The sequence below is a fragment of the Symphalangus syndactylus genome, chromosome 17, assembly GCF_028878055.3.
Source record: "Symphalangus syndactylus isolate Jambi chromosome 17, NHGRI_mSymSyn1-v2.1_pri, whole genome shotgun sequence".
Taxonomy (NCBI): domain Eukaryota; kingdom Metazoa; phylum Chordata; class Mammalia; order Primates; family Hylobatidae; genus Symphalangus; species Symphalangus syndactylus.
Genome location: NC_072439.2, coordinates 69,050,629 through 69,071,300, shown reverse-complemented (window position 1 = coordinate 69,071,300; position 20,672 = coordinate 69,050,629). Strand labels below are relative to the sequence as shown.

At 35.2% G+C, this 20,672-nt stretch overlaps 1 protein-coding gene and 1 long non-coding RNA gene across 4 annotated transcripts in view; one reads left to right on the top strand and one right to left on the bottom strand.

Moving 5' to 3' along the window:
• The window catches only part of SERPINI2 (serpin family I member 2), a 32,420-nt gene continuing 11,748 nt past the window's right edge, over positions 1-20,672 (top strand). For both annotated transcript variants that reach the window (XM_063620436.1, XM_063620437.1), the window contains exons 1-5: positions 1-393; positions 2,298-2,554; positions 6,865-7,095; positions 8,477-8,671; positions 8,752-8,944. In XM_063620436.1, the coding sequence (XP_063476506.1) occupies positions 374-393; positions 2,298-2,554; positions 6,865-7,095; positions 8,477-8,671; positions 8,752-8,944 (896 nt within the window). In that variant the 5' untranslated portion in view covers positions 1-373. The remainder of the gene's footprint in view (positions 394-2,297; positions 2,555-6,864; positions 7,096-8,476; positions 8,672-8,751; positions 8,945-20,672) is intronic.
• Positions 1,590-20,672, bottom strand: part of LOC134732958 (uncharacterized) — a 93,814-nt gene continuing 74,731 nt past the window's right edge. The window contains exons 3-6 of one of the 2 annotated variants that reach the window (XR_010116499.1): positions 6,954-7,072; positions 4,513-4,694; positions 3,013-3,074; positions 1,590-1,753 (exon numbers count right to left, since the gene is read on the bottom strand). This is a non-coding gene — a long non-coding RNA (uncharacterized lncRNA). Of the gene's footprint in view, positions 1,754-2,937; positions 3,075-4,512; positions 4,695-6,953; positions 7,073-20,672 lie in introns of those variants that run through there. The other variant, XR_010116500.1, reaches the window with a different exon arrangement.

The following is a 20,672-nucleotide window of genomic DNA, read 5'->3' as shown; positions in this document are numbered from 1 at the left end:
GAGGAATTAATCAAGCAATGTTCAAGATAAATGGAGTTGGCCTTGATCGCTCAGGTATTTATGTACAAGGGTTTTCGAGCAAGCATATTTTAGTTGTAACATTCCAGTGAATAATCAGAAGTCAGTTTGGGGTAAGTACCTTAGAAATAAATAGCTTTTGAATATGTATGCAATAACATTGCCTATGAGTGTTTAGTAAAGTAAGGAATGGCATTTCAATTTACTTTGGTGTAAAAATCATTTGAATTTATTTAACTAACATATCACTTTTATTCTCCCTAAATGATTTCACTACAAATCAGAAGATCCAGTTCTTATAGGACTATTCGTCAGGTTGTTTAGTTCAGCAGTACTTTGTGCTTTCTGATAAGATATGATCCAAAACCCAATGAGGTAAGTGAATTTTTAAAACCAATATTTGTCCGAGGTTATAATTTATTAAGTGCTTAGAAATTTTCTAGAAAAAATGGATGCTCAAATAATACAAATTTAATTATTAAGATTATTAATAATAATGAGAAGGAAACTCTAATACTGAGATTCTACCACAAAGAAAAAAATTACATTTTTAATAATACTGTTCATTATTCTAATATAAACCAAATACATAAAGCTATATCTAATGTATTTCCACTTGATAACTTAAAGGTACTAATAACATTTTGACTACATATCTACAAACACATATTTTGGTCAGAAGTCTTCTGAGAAATTGAATGTATTAGAAGATAATGATACGTAGACATTTATTTTGCACGTAAAACTTCTCTTACTCACTGGTTTTTAACTATTGTTGCACTCTCATTTACAAGCTCATATGCTAAATTAATCCCTAATGAAACATTTGCTTGATATTAATAACGTAGGTCTAGATCTAAAGTTTACCAACACATTTTCTAACAATTGCTTTGGATTGTTTTTTGAGGTTTTTGTCTTTTGCAAATGCATATCTAAACAAATACAGTTTAACAAAATACATTGAAAGATAATTTGAAATATCTAAATAATGACTCCATAGTTTAATTGGGAAGAATATTTGACTATTAGTAATCTTTATATATAAATATTGTTGTTCTTAGGGACTCCTACCATTTATGGTACCCTTAATGATCTACAAAACACTCTAGAAATGTAAGTCTCTACTTAAGGCTGACAACACACTATTCTGAAGGCTTTCATCTTTACCCCTAATTAAGGGTTACTTCCTTGTAACTTACTGATGGATAAGTTTTTAAGGATTACTAACATGTATTATTTATAAGGTAAAATTATTGTTACTAAAATTTATGAGGCCTTGGAGTCAGCATTCTACCAAATATGTGGTAATATTGCAAAATTAATTCTGCTTGAGATATAATCAAATGGTTGAATTTCCTGCAATTTTAGTGGAGAGCACTTTAATAGGGTATTATTAGTCTTGTGAATTGTTTATGGTTTTTAATTGCTGCTACTTTTATGTTTGTTAGTATTTTTGTCAATTCTTTGATATTATATTTCATTTTATTTATATATTTTCTTTTATAATTTCAACTTTTATTACAGATTAAAAGGTACATGTGCAGGTTTGCTACATGGGTATATGGCCTGACACTAAGGTTTGGGGTATAAATGATCTCATCACCCAGGTAGTGAGCATAGTACTTTATTGTATCATTTATATTTGATTGCCATTTTGTTTCAAACTTTGCAGGTTTTCTGGGTTGCATTTTTCTTCTTTTGGAAAAGCAGGAAGAGGGCTTTGGGTTATTTTGTCCTAAGAAATAAAGCGTAAGGAAAATTGTAAAAACTTAGCCAGATTACTCAGTTACTTTAGAATACATTAATTTTCTAATATTATAGGTCTAAAACCACACTGGAGTAAGTCTGTTTTTATTCCATTTCTTCCTCTTGAGCTATAAATTACTGTAGAGTAGACTGCACAGAAGCTTTACCTGATGTCAGAGTTACAGTTATCCCACTTAAAAACCATGAGAAAAGATAGAAAAAAACTATTGTATAACTATTTGGAGATACCATTGCCATTGATAACATTCCAACACTGCAGTGTCTTTTTTGATTTTTGTTACAAAACTACAAGTATATTTTCTACTGGTTCTTGAAGATAATGTAAGAAATACCATTAACACATGAACTATTTTTCTAAATAGATGATACTTAGAAATCTAATTGGATAGAGTTCACTCGTGGTAGTAAGTTCTATTAAGATAGAAAGCTACAATAGGTAGAACGTTTTCTGTTGAGCTCTCTATGGAAAACTCTATTTTGAAAATGAATACATTTTGATTTAAACAATACAGAGAAGTCAAAATGGACACAATCTTCTTGTGGAGTCTTCTATTGCTGTTTTTTGCAAGTCAAGCCTCAAGATGCTCAGCTCAAAAAAATACCGAATTTGCAGTGGATCTTTATCAAGAGGTTTCCTTATCTCATAAGGACAACATTGTATTTTCACCCCTTGGAATAACTTTGGTTCTTGAGATGGTACAACTGGGAGCCAAAGGAAAAGCACAGCAGCAGATAAGACAAACTTTAAAACAACAGGAAACCTCAGCTGGTGAGACTCTTACATCTCCTTACTTATACTGGATAAGATATGGACACATTCATTTTTTAATATTAGAAGTTCAGGATAAAGAAAATTTAGTAAGTGAAAATGTCATGAAAAGTACAAAATTGTAATAAAATGGAGAATTGTAAATGTAATTTTCATTCATTTATAATTCTTTTAAAAAGTTACAAAAATTATTAAGAAATTGACATCTATATAAATGTAAAATTAAGTAAATATTTGTACATGTTCTTTTAGTTTGTTTTAGCCAGTTTTAATTACTTGAGATTATATTGGGCATGCATGTGTTTGTGTGTATATACATACTCATAAAATATACATCTATGCACATACATATTCTTCCACTATCACTATGTTGTGAACATTTTCCCATGTCATGGAACTGATTCAAAATACAATTTTTAATTATTGTATCTTATTGCCTCCTATAGAAATACCATTACTTATTTAGCCTTTCTTCAGTAGGTTGTTTCCAACATTTCTCTTAAAAAAAAATGCACCCCATCTGTAACGAGACCAAGAAAAAAATATTAATTTGTTCATTTTAAGAGCTTATTTGTTACTAGTTTTAAAAGGAAAATGAAAAAAAAGTATTTAAATAATCAGAGGCCTTTGTGCTTGTGAATGATGATTGTTTTGTTGGAGTCTCCTCATGGTTTGTCTGGGATAGTGTCTATCCCTCTTACTGGGATACTGTGCTTTTGTGCTGTCATCCCATTTGAAAGAATTGTTGCTCGGCTGGCATGGTGGCTCACACCTGTAATCTCAGCACTTTGGGAGGCTGAGGCAGGTGGATCACTTGAGGTCAGGAGTTCGAGACCAGGCCGGCCAACATGGTGAAACCCTGTCTGTACTAAAAATACAAAAATTTGCAGGGCATGGTGGCATGTGCCTATAGTCTCAGCTACTCGAGAGGCTGAGGCAGGAGAAGTGCTTGAACCCAGGAGGCGGAGGTTGCAGTGAACTGAGATCCGTGCCACTGCACTCCAGCCAAGGCAACTCCAGCCAGGGCAAAAAAAAAAAAAAAAAAAGAAAAGTTGTTGCTCATCTCCTTAGCTATCTCATGCTCTCAGTTTCCATAGTTGTTTTAATTTTCAGCTTTTGGATTACTCTGAGATACTGTGTTCTAAATACAGATTTTTGATTTGGGAATTTAGTTGCTACAACTGTAATTTCAGTGTATTTTTCTTATCACAGAGTGGCAGTATTTAGAAATTTGCTTTCCTGAAAATACTATTTACAAGATTTTATTTGCTTCCTTTTAAATAAATACAATTTTATACAGAAAAGAAGTTGGTGATAGTGAAGTGAAGTTAATTGTAAGAATTTTTCTTTGCAAATAGTGCATACTGAAGCCAATGTATTCCAGATTTAGTCTTGATTAATTTCAGCAAATCCCACTACACCACTCCCAGAAACGTTTAAATCACATGTTATAGCTTTGAAAAAGTAATGCAATATTTGTGAAGATACATAAATTAGAGTCTGTGAAAACTAAATTACTTTAAATGGATGCATGATATAGAGAAACACAAGTTTTAACAAGTGTGAATTTTGAACATGATGAAGTAATAGTAATAATGCACTATCAAAAATATAGATAGCATATCAGCCACTGTTTCATGTGCTTAATATATATTCTCTCATTTAATATTTATAATTACTTTGTTAAGTAAACAACCTTGTAATAAACCTGAGAAAACTGAGGCAAAGAAAGATTAAATAATTTGATCAGTGCTAATTCCTAAAATAATTCAGTGAGGATTAAGAATATAAGAGCAATATATTCTCACTAATCTATTAATGAGAATATTAATTCTCATATATTATGTAAGGCTCTCAGTGTCCTCAGTTCACCTTCTTTACTTCATTGTCAAAACATCTGCTCTGAATTTACCTCCTCCATTTTGCTGAACATCTGTTAATACTCCTTTTTGCTTTACCTCTGATAATGCTGATGACGAATCAAAGGCTAAATTGAATGTGCTTCTTTTTTCCACAGGGTTTTGAAAAGAGAACTGGGCATGAATTCCTGTCCCAGTTCTGCAACTAAATGACCTTGTGATTTGGCACAAGTCATGTCACTTGTGAAGCTTCTTAATCTCTCTGGGCCTCAGATTCCTCACTGTAAAAAGAAAAGTTGAGGTTAGGTGATTTATTTGGACCTTTTGGCTGAAATAATCTATAATTCTATGACTACCTTTGTTTTCATCTTTGGATCTCCCATATGCACACAAAATTGGTTTTTAGACTTTTACTAGCAGAAGAGAACATGCACTGAAGTTTAGAACATTTTCTGGAGGTCTGGTACAATCAAATCAAGAGCCACATTCACCCATGACCTGTGGGTTATCCATGGCTCTATTTTAGAAAATGAAATAAACTTGTTCTCATTCCTTATTAGAAGATACATAATTTTTGATCTGTGCTAAAAATGTCATTAATCTAGAAACCAAATAAAATTTATAGGGCAGATAATGTTATATTCTTCTCCAAACTGGTACTACTTGGTGACAGTTTTTTCATTGACTTCTGAGTTCAACGATTTATCAAAGGGCAGCTGTTTGTCACATAGACTTAGACCTTAAGTACATGACATAAATCTATTTGCTTTGACAAATGATTTGGAACTACTTTTTCTCCCTTTCTCTCTTTTTTTATTCCTTTAAAGATGTTCATGTATTTCAGATTTCTGAAAATTGGTTTCAGATTCTGTCACTTCATTTCTGACCTTAATTCTTTTGGAAAAGCTCTCGTGTCTTTACTCAGAAAGCCTTTTCTGTAGTCTCCCAGCTATTGAGATATTTGTTTCAGGCTTCAGATAGCAATAAATGGTTACATCTGAAATCATTACACAAATAAGTAAAATGACTTAACTTTCTTCCCTTCCTTATGTAAGGGATTTCAGAGTTATAAAGAATTACTGAAATTCTTCAGATCTAATCATATGGAAGTAAGTTTTTTTATATCTGAAATTGTTTATACCTATATCTATGTACCAGTGAACAGAGAATCCTGGAGTTTGAAATATAATGCAGTATACTTCATAGAGCCTCCTGTGAGATTGTGAGAATGCCAGGCCAAAAAGGCAAGTAGGGACTGAAATGTAGCCTCTGTAACCCAGCTGGACAAGATGAGAGGCCATGGAGCTGCCCAGCCCCCACAGAGGGAACTATTTTTATTTGCACAAAGATGCCCTATGGGCTGCTAGCTTTCTGATTAAAAAAAAAAATGTATTTACACAAGCTTAGGTACACACACACTCACATCCTCCTTATTTCCAATAGAAATCTAGTAGTAAGTCCCTCTTAGTAATACCCGGTTTTCTTGAATAAAGATTAATTGAATATATCAATTTTAGGTTATGAAAGTGGCATTTGCAGTATGTATCTGAAAATATAATGAAGGTCCAGAAGGAATCTATTTGAAATAGAGTTACAAGACTTAATGATTGAGTTCTAAGATTAAGCCAGAAGGAAATGAAAACTGTTGGTACACTTTGGCAATGAACAGGAAGCTATTGAACCAAATATCAGGGTAGAGTTCTTTCATAGGCATATGTAGCTTCTGGACAACACTGCAGTCAGAACAGTCCAAAAATAAATAGTAGGCCTAAAGTGATTCTTTCAGTTGACTCTGACTGACTTATTTTGGCTAGTGGTTAGAGTTAAAATGGTTAAAGATTTTTATTGTTGATGTCGACAGCCAAAGTATATAAATTCATGAACTTGTACAAATAGGCAATTCTGATTCTTATGCATCTCTAGAGATGATTGCAGAGCTTGCCTTGTAAAATTTAAAACCTGTACAGGTGCAGTTGCTTATAAGAGAACAATTTTTCCTTCAGCTGAAATAAAAGTAATATTGAAAAGGATTGCTCATCACTGTCATGCCCTCATCAGCATTCATTAGCATTCCCTTTTCATAGGTATCACATGCTCACATTATGCAAAGAATAAGATTCTAAACATAAATTTCAATAACTAAAAATGAGCTAAATGTGACTATCAAGAGGGACTTTCCTTCAGCTTCTATAAATGCATATTCTTGTTTTTGACAAATTTCAAATTTGCGTGGACATTCTTTTTTCTACATAAAAGATGATTTCTCTACAAAATGCATATTCTACAGGAGATACATCCTTAAAATATTTATACTAACTTTGAAGGGATCGTTAGTTATACCTAAGGGTGCAAAAAATGGTGATATGAATCAGAGTACTTAGATAGCAAAGCTGAAAAGCTGTTGTTTTTATGTTGTTCAATATGCCAATATACATTAAAATTATTTTCTAGGGGAAGAATTTTTCGTACTGAAGTCATTTTTCTCTGCCATCTCAGAGAAAAAACAAGAATTTACATTTAATCTTGCCAATGCCCTCTACCTTCAAGAAGGATTCACTGTGAAAGAACAGTATCTCCATGGCAACAAGGAATTTTTTCAGAGTGCTATAAAACTGGTGGATTTTCAAGATGCAAAGGCTTGTGCAGAGATGATAAGTACCTGGGTAGAAAGAAAAACAGATGGTAAAGTTTCCCATTTTCGTAAAATTATTATTTGCCATTGTATTCATGGTTTTTAATATCCTAAAGTAAAGAATGGCTGAATATTTTCCTATTGCACTATGGATCAGAGGAATCAAATATCATATTTCATTTCATAGCTATTTAAATTAATACTAAATTGTAAAACTGGAAAGAAATTATAAGCTGCTTTGAAAAGTATACTGATTCTTTTATTTTCTTTTGAGAGATACCTGCTTATAGAATTTTTAATGAAATAATTTTAATAATAATTTTTGTTAAAACATAGATTTTTCAGGCATAAAAGCAGAAATAATCTCTTTGGCCAGGTAGAAGTTAAATCTGTCAATCCCAAATGCCTTCTTTCCCACAGATGCTGAAAATGATTAACACATTTTAGTTGAATGTGTTAATATTTAATAATAAATGTTAATATTTCTATCATAAACAGGTAGTGTAAACTTTAAATGCAAGCTAGCAAAAAATTTCATAGTTGACTACAGGGGGATATAGTAAATTCAAATTCATACAAATCTGAGTTGAAATCTTGGAAAGTTATAAGCTATGCTCCATTTAAAAATGAGGATATTATTAAAATATTTCAGAATTCTTTGGAGTTTTAATAATAATGTATGTGAAGTGACAAGCATATACCAAGCCCTCAATTAATAGTACTTTGTTCCTTTATTTAATCAGCTATGAAAAATATGATGTTATAAGACATATGCCTTATAGGAAGCCTTATATGGGGAAGCATAAGTTGAAAGTGTGAGATAAGCGTGGTGAGCCATGTTCACAGCTGTAGGAAATGAGGACATCACTAGACAGTTCCATGGCACCCAGTCATGCCTGTTTCTCATAACTTGGAAAAACTCACTGGACATAGAAATAGGAGACCAGTTATTTGGAGGAAAAGAATCATGCTAGTATCCTCCATTCTTTTCCCTTTCCAATGGTCAGTGGACGCAGCTGTCAGAATGGCAAGTTTGGGTGTACCATTAACTTATTTATGATGACTGACATTTTAGAAGACCTTGAAATAGATGGAATAATACCAGTAAATATGGAAGAAGAAATATTTTTATTCTTTATGTCTGACATACAGTGGTTACAAACGATCTTATTGGAGAGTCTAGGTATATCCGAGTTTGCCTAAAACAGTCTCATATTTCTAATTTTGTAGTGAAATTCCATTTGCACCTGTTTCTTCATGAAATATTTAACAGCAATCCCGTCTATTCTCAAAATTACCATATTTAGATGATAACATGCCCTATCCAAAACTGATCTGCAAAAGACAGTTTTGCTTTAATTCTATTCAAAGCAATTCCACTGAATCACTATTGCACATTTCTTCTTACCTCCTCCTCCACCCACTTCCTAGGAAAAATTAAAGACATGTTTTCAGGGGAAGAATTTGGCCCTCTGACTCGGCTTGTCCTGGTGAATGCTATTTATTTCAAAGGAGATTGGAAACAGAAATTCAGAAAAGAGGACACACAGCTGATAAATTTTACTAAGCAAAATGGTTCAACTGTCAAAATTCCAATGATGAAGGCTCTTCTGAGAACAAAATATGGTAATGTGAGAAACCACAGTTCCTAAGCATAGTCTTGAGAATTGCCAAGTATATTTGATATTTTATTTTGTCTATTCCAGGTTATTTTTCTGAGTCTTCCGTGAACTACCAAGTTTTAGAATTGTCCTATAAAGGTGATGAATTTAGCTTAATTATCATACTTCCTGCAGAAGGTATGGATATAGAAGAAGTGGAAAAACTAATTACTGCTCAACAAATCCTAAAATGGCTCTCTGAGATGCAAGAAGAGGAAGTGGAAATACGCCTCCCTAGGTTGGTGATGTTATTTTATTATATGAGTTCTTACGTTTCCACTTACGTAGGAATTTGAGCAGTCAGCTGAAAGGTAACAAATACTTGAAAAGTCTGTTAACACAAATGAAAATACAAATGTATTTGGAAATTTTACTCTACTTTTAGATACTAAAGCAGGGCTTACCTGTGCTAGCATTGCTTTACCATGAGAACTGAATTTAAGTGCTTAGTTTTCTCTGTAAAAGATAAGTATATGTCTTAAAATTAAAATGTTGGGACTAGAAGGAATTATTGTCTTTTTGTTATGCTAATTTATCTTTCTCCACTTTTTTCCTGATTGGAATTTTTAATATTTATCTCTTATTAAGAAAAAAATAATTATAATGGTATGTTTTATATAATTGAAAGATATGTTATATCACTTTGACAGTGCTCTAACAATCATTGAATTATAAACAGAATCCTATAGTCAATTTTAGGTAGTTAGTACAAAATGGAAATTGCAAAGGGTTGTCTCAGGAAGCAATAATTATGAACTAATTTTTTAACGTCATGCTTCTAAGGGACAGGAGAAACTTCAAAGAGAAAGGTGTGCCCAAATGACTCAATTCACACTTTACCCAAACTTTTAAAAAGAGATTTATGTCTAATAGATTATATACTGTTGTTTTATTTCTAAATTGCCTTTCAAACTCATCAGGCCCCAATTGTTTTGTGCTCTTCTGTTTCTGGCCATTGGTCTCTTAAACCTCTTGGTTTTTACTTCCTTTTCCACTCAGCCAGGATCTAGTCATTAGTTATTTCAGTCATAGTCTCATTAACATTTTTAATGTTTCTGTCTCCTCGTCTTTATCCCTTTCTTAATTCTCTTCTCAACTACCCTCAATTCTGAGTCCACTCAACAAGCCACTCCTGGCCAGGCATGGTGGCTCATGACTGTAATCCCAGCACTTTGGGAGGCCGAGGCGGGCAGATCATCTGAGGTCAGGAGTTCAAGACCAGACTGGCCAATGTGGTGAAATTCTGTCTTTACTAAAACTACAAAAATTAGCTGCGGGTGGTGGCAGGTGCCTGTAATCCCAGCTACTTGGGAGGCTGAGGCAAGAGAATCAGTTGAACCTGGGAGGTGGAGGTGTTTAGTGAGCTGAGACTGTGCCACTGTGCTCCAGCTTGGCGACAGAGTGAGACCCAGTCTCAAAAAAAAAAAAAAAAAAGCCGCTCCTGTTCTTCAACTACTGCAACTACTGCAACTGTTGATTTTGTTGGAGCAAAAACCTGGAAAGGAGTCACTTCTGGCCTTACCAAGACTAGAGTTCAGCACTCCTTGCTTACTCTTGAGAACTTTCTTTACTCCTACCCACACCATACCAGGACATTACTTCTCTCCTTCACTTACTACTCTAGGTTGATTTCTCTTACTTCCAACAAGTGTGCCAGTCTCCTATATCCTAAAGAAAACCTATCATCAGGTAAACTTCCTCCTCTCTATTTATAGAAATCACCTCAAAATTTATGTAAATTTTTATTAATCTTCTCTTTCTTTACCTTCTTTGATAATTGTGGAGAAAGAAGTGTCCTCTACTTCTCTCATCCTAACTCTGGGATCTTGATCAAAGTATTATTAACCATCTCTTCTTTTCTGGAAAAGCTTTCTTCCTTTAGTCCCCAGGACACTACTGACTTATTTCTTTCTTTCTGGAAATTTTCCCTGCTCCTTGACTGACTTTTATTTTGCTTCTGTTCCCAAGCAAAAATATTTATCAGAGTTTTATCTTCAGAATTTTCCTCTTCTTATTCTCTCTGAGAAATATTTATCCCCTGTTATTCTGGTTTTTAAAGTCTGAGTCTCCCCAACTTCTCTTTCATTTCCCAGCCATTTGAATATCTCTACTTGATATTATTCTTTTTTTCAAAGAATTTTTTTCTAGCACCTACTGTGCCAAACACTGAGGTATAATTGTGTGTATGACAGATGGTTTACCTTCTAATAATGAAATAATATTTTTTGAAATTAAATTATTTTCAAATTTACTTCTCTTAGCTTTGAAATGATCACTTTCTTGGAGACAAAAAAAAATTACTGAGTTTGAAAACTGTCTGTGACATGTACCACCAGTGGGGTCTCAGGAGAGTCACTTGACCATTTTGAGTTGTGGTTTTATCAATATAAAATATGGATAATGATACTTATTGCCAGATTTTTCAGTCTAAATAATAATGCATAAGCCCCAACCTCAGTTGACAAGAAGAAATACAGGCTTTCACCAGAATTTCCTTTGACAGCATTTTTAGGAATCCTTAGAGGAATGTTTCACAGTTCAAAAATCTGTCCAAGCTGTCACAGTGTAGACAACTTCAAACTGTTTGGTCTTCTTCTCAGCATCTCCACTCCAGGGCCACACTTCCCATACAACTATTCCCACAGTGTAGACAACTTTTAACTGTTTGGCCTTATTATCAGCATCTCCACTCCAGGGCCGCACTCCACACTTCCCATGCAACTACTCCCACAGTGTAGACATAGACTTCTCTCTTAATTCTTCCAAGCACAACTGTTACGGGTTGAATTGCATCCCCCCGCCTCCCAAATTCATATGATGAAGTTCTAATCAGTAATTCAGAATGTTTCCTTATTTGGAGACAAGATTTTACAGAGTAATGAAAGTGAGGTCATTAGGCCGGGCTCTAATCCAACATGACTGGTGTCATCTAAAAAGGAAAATTTAGACAAGAGATATACATGGAGGGAAGATGATGTGAAGAGACACAGGGAAAAAATAGCCATCTACAAATCAACAAGAGAGGCATAGAACAAATTTTTCCCTTACAGCCTTCTGAAGAATCCGACACTGCTGACATCTTCATTTAAGACCTCTAGCCTCTGCAACTGTAAAACAATCTATTTGTTATTTGATAGCCAGTTTGTGGCACTTTGTTATGGCAGCCCTAGCAAACTAACACAAGAAGAACAACTTCAATGTTTAAGCAAATTTTACTGAAATCTTGGTGATAGTGAAAGGGACTTACAACATAACAAGTAATTTAAAACCAGGTACCAATCATGATAGTTCCTTCAGTGTAGACTATTTCTTGTACCAAAGAGTCTCCTTCTGTCCGTTGTTATACTTAGCCTACCACTGCAACAGTGCTAGCACCCACCTTGACCCAAAAGAGTCTTCTTTACACCTCCCTCCTATTCAGCATTCAGAGTCCTCCAACATTTCCCAGTATAAAGAGAAGGTGACCCAGATTTTCTTCCATGCTCTCTAAGGCCAGCTTCCCAGTTGTGACAAGAATCTATAGTTGCCAGATGTGGTGGCTTATGCCTGTAATCCCAGCACTTTGGGAGGCCAAGGCAGGAGGATCTCTTGAGCCCAGGAGTTCAAGACCAGCAGGAGCAACAAAGAAAGACCCTGTCTTTAGAAAAAAACAAAACAAGCAAAAAACATTAGTTGGACATGGTGGTGTGTGCCTGTAGTCCCAGCTACTGTGGAGGATAAGGCAGGAGGATCACTTGAGCCCATGCGTTCGGCTTCAGTGAGCTGTGATCCTGCCACTGCACTCCAGCCTGGGCAGCAAAGCAAGACCCTATCTCCAAAAAAAAACAAGCATCTATAGCAGGAGATTTCAGTGAAAACAATATTTTCATATCATATAAAATAGCTTACGCCCTCGTCATCTCAAACTTCTCCATCTCCATCCCACTGGTTCTACTTGCAAAATGAAAAAGCCCATTGTATTGCTTTCCCCAAACAAAAGAACAATTTGCCTTAAAAACTGAATTTGAATCTTCGTTTTTATAGAAACAAAAACAATAGTTGGCAGTTGTATTCCCCTTTTCCATACAAATTCCAGCCACCAATGATATTTAAAAACTTGGCAGTTTCAGTTACAGTATCTCATTACATACTTCTATTCATAGCACAAAGTCTGGCAACTAGAAGGTGCTAAATAAATGACGGCTTTATTTTATTTTTTTGTTTGTTAAGAAGATCCCTGCCCAGTCGGTACCAAACTAGAAACATTGTCTTCCCTGAATTCTCAGACTCCACTCCTTTCTCTTCTGTGTGGCAGGCCCTTCTCTGTGGTGTCTGACCAATAAGTTCCCATTAATCCTCTATGGTTTCCCTTGAAGTTATCACACTCAAACATGCCTAGTTAGAGTGAACCATTCCTTATCTATATTTCTAGAACACTTCAGGGAAATTTACATCATAGCACTTATCACATTGCATTTTTATTTCTGGCTCACATTCCTGTCTGTCCTATTAAAATGTGATGTCTGGGACAGCGGGTTAGGTCTTGTTCATTTTAGTTTCTGTTGTTCATAGCACGCTTCATGGTATATAGCATGTGCTATTGAATTAAATTACACAAATGTTTTCAAGGAAAGAAATCCTATGTTATTTCTTTTTATTGAATTTTAAATATCTTAAAAACCAGAATTCAACTTTCCAGTCACTCTAATTTATTCTCTTTGGGGACCCTGATGAAGCTTTCCCTCTTTTCCATACACATAGCATCATGAAAAATAGGACATTAGCCATTTACTTCAAAATTTCTCTCTGGAGAAGGAGAAGTGAGATTTTTTTTTCTAAATTCAGGGGACAGAAATTTGTTATTGTTTAATCGCACTAATACAGCATTACATGTAAAATGCATTCATTTTTTTACTAAATTAATGTCTTCTGATTTGTTAAAGGAACAATTTGCTTATGTATTTAGTTCATTAACAATTTTAACTTATCAGAACCCGTTTATGAATTAAGTTTCCTCAGCACCAAAATCATGGATTAAAAGTTCTGAAATACATTTCTCCCAAAAGGAACAATTTCCTTACAATAGAAAAATACCCATTTAAAATATGTGTTTGGTAGAGAAGAGAGAAAACGATGTAGGCTCAATACATGTTTGGGGTAGACTGGCAGATTTATATTTTATTACTGAATGCTGTGGTTCTTTTACATCTGAATAAATGTGTAATGGTTTTCAAACTGATAACTAAATATTTTGATAAAATTGGAACAGCTTAATCAACTTCATTAATTTCCTAGAGCTGCTATAACAGCACAACACAACAGAGTAGGTGGCTTAGAACAACAGAAATTTATTCTCTCACAGTCTGGAGGCTAAATGTCAAAATCAAGGTGTCAGCACAACATGCTTTCACTGAGACCGTTAGGAGAATCCTTCCTTGCCTCTTCCTACCTTCTGGTAGTGGCTGGAAGTCCTTGGTCTTCCTTTACTTATAGATAAATCACTCCAATTATTTATTCTGTTGTCACGTAGCCATCTGTCTTCTTGTGGTGTTCTCATATCTTATAACGACACCAATCATACTGGATTAAGGCCCATTCCTATTTCCAAATAAGGTGACATTAAAAGATACTGGGGGTTAGGGCTTCAACACAAGAATTTGGGAAAGGGGATATGCACAATTCAACCCATAACACCAACTGTAATAAATTCTATATTGTTGTAAAACAAAATCTCTCTTTGGTAGCAAAGTTAGTACATGCAAAAAAAAAAAAACTCATAAGAATGTTTATATTTAAGCTACAGTAGAAAGGAGCATGTGAGTGACTATTTAGATTATAGTTACTGCTTAAGAAATACTTCTCCTTCCCCTCTTTTGTGTATAACTAGTTTAGAATCGAGGCCAATAAGATATCATCTAAAAATAGTCGAGTGCTTTCCATTATTTATTTTCTGTAATATACTAGATACATAATTTTGGGCATAATCTGGCAATTGAATGTTAGCTAAAATAATCATATTACTTTGTCTAAATGTAGTATGAGAATCTTTAAATATTTTAGTAATAAAACTTCCTTTGGTTGAAGAATCTAAAATGTAATTGCTATACGCCAGATTCTTCTCTGTAGAAGAAACATTCTGAAAATATAGTACAAAAATTGTGTGTATGGGCAAAAATAATAATTTAATACATATAAGGTAAATAAACAAGTAACTTTTAACTTTGTGAAGTGTTAGCATTTATATTTTAATAGCAAATGTTGTGATTTTATCATCTGACTTATTCTCCCATTTCACAGATAAGAAAACTGAGGCACTGAGAAGATAAATTGATTGCCATTCAATGAGTATTGACAGAGAAGGATTAGCGCTCATTTCTATTGGGTCACAGCCTTATTAGTTTGATACTTATTAGAAAGTGTATTTCCTGTTCAGAAACATTGATTGGGATTCTACTGTGGGCAAGAGGCTGGGACAGATGTAAAGCAATAGGTTCCTTATTGATAAGATGGTTACCACCTATTGATAAAATGGAATAGTACAAGATTTGCGCAAGAAAGTCACTAAGACGGCCGCGCGCGGTGGCTCACACCTGTAGTTCCAGCACTTTGGGAGGCCGAGGTGGGTGGATCACGAGGTCAGGAGATTGAGACCATCCTGGCTCACACGGTGAAACCCCATCTCTACTAAAAAAAAAAAAAAAAAAATACAAAAAATTAGCCGGGCGTGGTGGCGGGCACCTATAGTCCCAGCTACTCGGGAGGCTGAGGCAGGAAAATGGTGTGAACCTGGGAGGCAGAGCTTGCAGTGAGCCCAGATCGTGCCACTGCACTCCAGCCTGGGCGACAGAGTGAGACTCTGTCTCAAAAAAAAAAAAGAAATTCACTAAGACTACACAGCAATGTACAGTAAGTACTTAAATAATGATATAATCAGTAAGCATTAGAAGGTTCACAAAAAGGGAGAGTGCACAGGAAACGAATTGTAAATAAAGGCTTCATGAAAGAAGGACTTGAGTTGGGTTTTAAAAGAGTTGAGGAATAAATCCGATATGCAATGAAGAATTGTTGAATATGTCCAAGTAAGACAATGAAATGATTAAGTCAGTGTTTTAGAAAGATATATGTAGTAGTCAGAATTGTTCACCCTGGATAACTTGTCTGAAAAATTTCCCTCTTTCTCATTTACCCTGGACCGCTGCCAGCGGTCCCTATTTTTCTATATAACTTCTATTTGTCCTTAAAATTAAGTTTGGGTTTTAGAAAGCCTTTCTGATCTCTCCATGCAATATCATACAAGCATCTTCCCTTCTCCCCATTGGGAAAGTTCTCCTGGTACCTTGTGTTTATTTCTGCATAGCAGTTATAGTAAAATGAATTGTGTGTCTTCCCCTCTGACCCATAAGCTACTTAAGAAAGAGCTATGCATGTTTCCTCTCTGTGACTGCAGCAAAAAGCACGTATATAAAAAATAGTAGCTATTCAATGAGCATTTGTTGCTTTAAACTGAGTAGTGGTGATATCCCGGATTTGTTAAAGAGGGAAAGACTAAAGCCTAAAAGATTAGTTAAAAAACCACTGCAACAACTCAGACATTAAGTAGAGTGTTTAAAGGGAGCAGCCTCACTGGGAATAGTAAGGAACTGGTGAAGTTATTGAAATGTGTGACTAACTAGATATGGGTTAAGAAGAAATAGGTTGTTTGGGGGTTCCAGGCTCAACTTACTAGAAAATGAGAGGGCTGTGAATTCTTGCTCTGTTGTAGTAGTCCTTACCTGGGCACCATGGCCTTCTAGAGAGGTCTAGAATATACTTCCAAGAGTCCTTGAAGCCCTGAAATTATTTGCAAGTTTATGCATGTAAGGTTATGTATGTTATTTTCCTTGGGAGAGGCTTTATAGTTCTCACTGAATTTTTGAAAGTCTTGGCCTTTAAACTTGTTAAGCACCACAATTCTATTCAAAAGTATAGTATTATCTTAATAATTACCATAGTCTTTGTGAGAGGTATCATTCTTTAAAAATATTGACTGATGTGGCACCTCACAGTATCTTTTGTCAATTGTTGAAACCAGATTACTGAAAATAATATTGAAGACCCAGAGCCCTGCCACTTTCTTGCTATATAACTTTAAGCAAATTACTTTTCTAAGATTTTTCTTGTACTGTTAAATGCAGTAATGATAATACTTGCATCTTAGTGTTGTGAGGATTCCATGAGATAATGTGTATACAATTTTTAGTGCTCAATATTAGCTAAATATTATTTGTATTATTACTTATTTAATTCTAACAGTGGCCATATATTATAATGCCAACATTGTAATAGGTGGCCCCCCCATATCTCATTGAATTCCTTAATCAATTTGATAAAGATTTAGTTTTATGTTAAGGTTACAGACAAGATGGAGACAGGTAAATACCTTGCCTGTGGTCACACAGCTAATTAATGGCTGAGCCAATACTAGAAGAGGTCAGCCAGACGTCTGAAAACAGGTGACTGTAGGGCAAGCAAGAGAGGGAGCACAGAACAGAACAAGCAGTCAGTGATCGGGTGAGCAGCAGGATGAGAGATCTGGAGTAGCTGTACCAAGGAGACTTTTCAAAAGATGTAACACTTACCACAGGACATAAAGGATCATCTTTTTGCTGGCTAGAAATTAATTCTAGGCTTGGCCAGCCTTGGATCTATAAGTGGGTGAATGTAAATTGTGTGTGGGTGGGAGGAAGGCAAGGAAAATGAGACTGGATATGAAAATAGATACGTTGTGACCAGCTGCAGTAGTGATTACAAAATGTTCATTTACTTTGACCTATTGGACATGGATAAAAATGGGAATACTAAGCATACATTAAACATTATCCAGATGTTTCATATGTGAAAGTATTTTAAATTCAGCCTGTGAGGTTAATAGATTATTTTAATTATTTTACACACACACACACACACACACATACACACACACACACAGAGGTAATTGATTGGAAAGTGACCTGAATTTACTGTGTACTCACATAACCATCTAGGGCCACCATTGTCAAAGATTGTGTTGTATTTTTCTCCTCATGAGCAACCCTAAGATTTGGTTTGGTTGGTTCCAGCTATGAACAGTACAAGTGGTATGGTTTGGATTTATGTCCCCGCCCAAATCTCATGTCAAATTGCAATTCCCAGTGTTGGAGATGGGGCCTGGTGGAAGGTGATGGGATCATGGGGCAAATTTCCCCCTTCAGTGCTGTGCTCATGGTAGAGTTCTCACAAGATTTGGTTGTTCAAAAGTGTATAGCCCCTGCCCCCTGTTTCTCTTCCTCCTGTTTCAGCCATGTAAGATGTGCCCATTCCTCTTTGTCTTCAGCCATGATTGTAAGTTTCCTGATACTTCCCCGGTAACCAACAAATGCCAGCATCATGCTCCCTGTACAGCCTTTGGAACTGTGAGCCAATTAAACTTCCTTTCTTTATAAATTACCCAGTCTCAGATATTTCTTTTTTCTTTTCTTTTCTTTCTTTTTTTTTTTTTTTTTTTTGAGACTCGCATTTCTTTATAGCAGTGTGAGAATAGCCTAATACACCAAGAATGATTCAAGCCCACTGTACCAAAGCTGGGATTTCAGATGATAACACAAACCCAGAGGGAAATTGATCCAAGACTTTTTTTCATTAAACAAGAACTCTGGGGATAAGGGGAAAGGAAGGGCCAATACCATTCCCCAACAGGGCCTGGAGGCCAGAAGTAGGTCATTCTTAAAACAAAAATTGGGATTGTTTTTCATTTTTCTGCAGCTTTTCCCTATGTGAGATCTGTTTCAGCACAGTGGTTACATTTGGGAGTGAATTACTCTCTTTTAAACAAATAGATATTATTTGTATATGCTAAAAATGCCATTCATGATTTAGTTGCTAATTGTTTATCTAGCATTTTGCTGCTCATTCTTTTACCTTTGCCTGCTGTTCTTTTGACAATTTTAGAGGAGGATTAAGGAAAAGGGAAAATGAACCACAACTGGGAGAAATATGAAGACTCATAAACTTTGGAAGAGGGACATTATATATATTGACCAATATGGTGGTGTTGAATTACATTTTGATTAGAAGGTAGTGGCAGTTAGCACATTAGCTTTGACTTCAAATAGACCTGAGTTTAAATCATACCTCTGGAACCTACCTTAACCTTGAGCCTGAACATTAACCTCCTCAGGCTTCTATTTTCTTATACGTTAATGGAAATAATAATGCCAACTTCCTTAGATTTTTGTAAAGATTAAAAACTATAATTTATATTAAGTACCTAACACATGGCAGTGCTTCTTCACACCTGGCTATTCATGGCTCCAATAATTCTGGATAATTAGGAATTGGCTGTAGATTATACTTTCATGAGATGGCTGAATGTGTTTCTATTGCTGTAGGTTTCATTGGACTATATTATGAGCAGGTCTGTTACTTAAATGACTCTCCAGTGATAATTAGGCATTATTAGAAGTTGTAATAAGTCTTGCAGTATTCTTGTCATTATCCTAAAATTATTGGACTATTATAGCTCATTTATAGGTAGATTAGAACATATATTCTCCACCCTTTAAAAGCCCATACTCCATTCAGTTTAAAGGCTGTGGTAATAAAAACAAGAAAAAAGCCAATCTCCCAAACCATCATGCTGCATATTATCTTTCTTAGTAGGAAGTTACAAGGAAGAAGGTGAAAGCAGTTGGCATAGAATGAGCTATTTTCTTTATCAGCTGATTTTAATGTGCATGTTATGTCCATTCCCAGGTAGATAGGGTTCTGAATGAGTTACCATCTTCCAAAAAAAACATGTTATTTTACCAAGAAATAATTTAGTCCCAGTAGAGTTCTGCCACAGCATGTTCATTGCTTTGGAGAATTATAATTAAGAAGCTCATTCAGTATTTGCCAATTAAAACAGTGATCTAATTAGACTGATTGCCCCACCTAATTTCTAGCTCCAGATGTGGGCCTACCTGCTGAATGAACAAGGATCCTTGAGCACTAGTGTATGCATTCTAACTGGGGAGCACCGGGGTCAATGCCCAGAGGGCATAGACAAAGCTCCTCAGTGGGAATTGCCTGGAATTTTGCTGATGTAGGAAATATATATAGCTCCCTGTTTAAGATTATTACATGTGTCTTTTCTTTCATAAACCAAGTTTCTGATCTGTATTTAAAATGCAAATTAATGCTTTCAGCATCTATGAAGTCAGTAAGTACTAGCTTCCCCCCACCTCCTCTTTTATTTAAATGGGAAAGTGAGGTTCAGTGATTGCTTTTGACTTGGAATCATAGAAGTTCAGTGGCTGAGAAAATCTTTTGGGATTATCTGGTTAAGTTCCCTTTTCACAGGTGAGGCAAATTAAGGCACAGACAGGTGAGCCAGACACTAGTCTCCTAACTTATGGCTCGGTGTTGGAAGCACTGGCTAGCTCCTTTTTTTTTTTTTCTTTTCCACCTCTCCTGTAATTTTTGTCTTTTATCTCCTTTGGAAGAAATCTGGTTCCCCTTCCTTTATCCTTTTATAGGACCTATTCAGAAGATATTAGGCCGTCTATAAACTGAAGAACATCTCATTGACTGTGACAATGGGCGAGATGAATGATGGGTTATAAATATTTCTCTGTTCCTTAATAGCTAACAGTCTTTTTCAAGGACTGTGGACTCCTGTTCCCTGCTCATCATGTCATGGGCATCTGCCAGGAACCATCTTTGATGGTGTAAAAATCTTGAATACATAAGAGGGAAATTTTAGACTTGTTAGAAAGGAGCCAAGCAATTGAGACCTTAGATAGAATTCTCACCTAGTTTTGTTGGGTAATTGTTACTTCAAAAAAAAAAAAATGCAATTTCTGTTCCCTCTTTCCTCCAACCATTTGTTTTTGTTTTGTTTTTTTTTGTTTTTTTTTTGAGACAGAGTCTCGCTCTGTCGCCCGGGCTGGAGTGCAGTGGCGCAATCTCGGCTCACTGCAAGCTCCGCC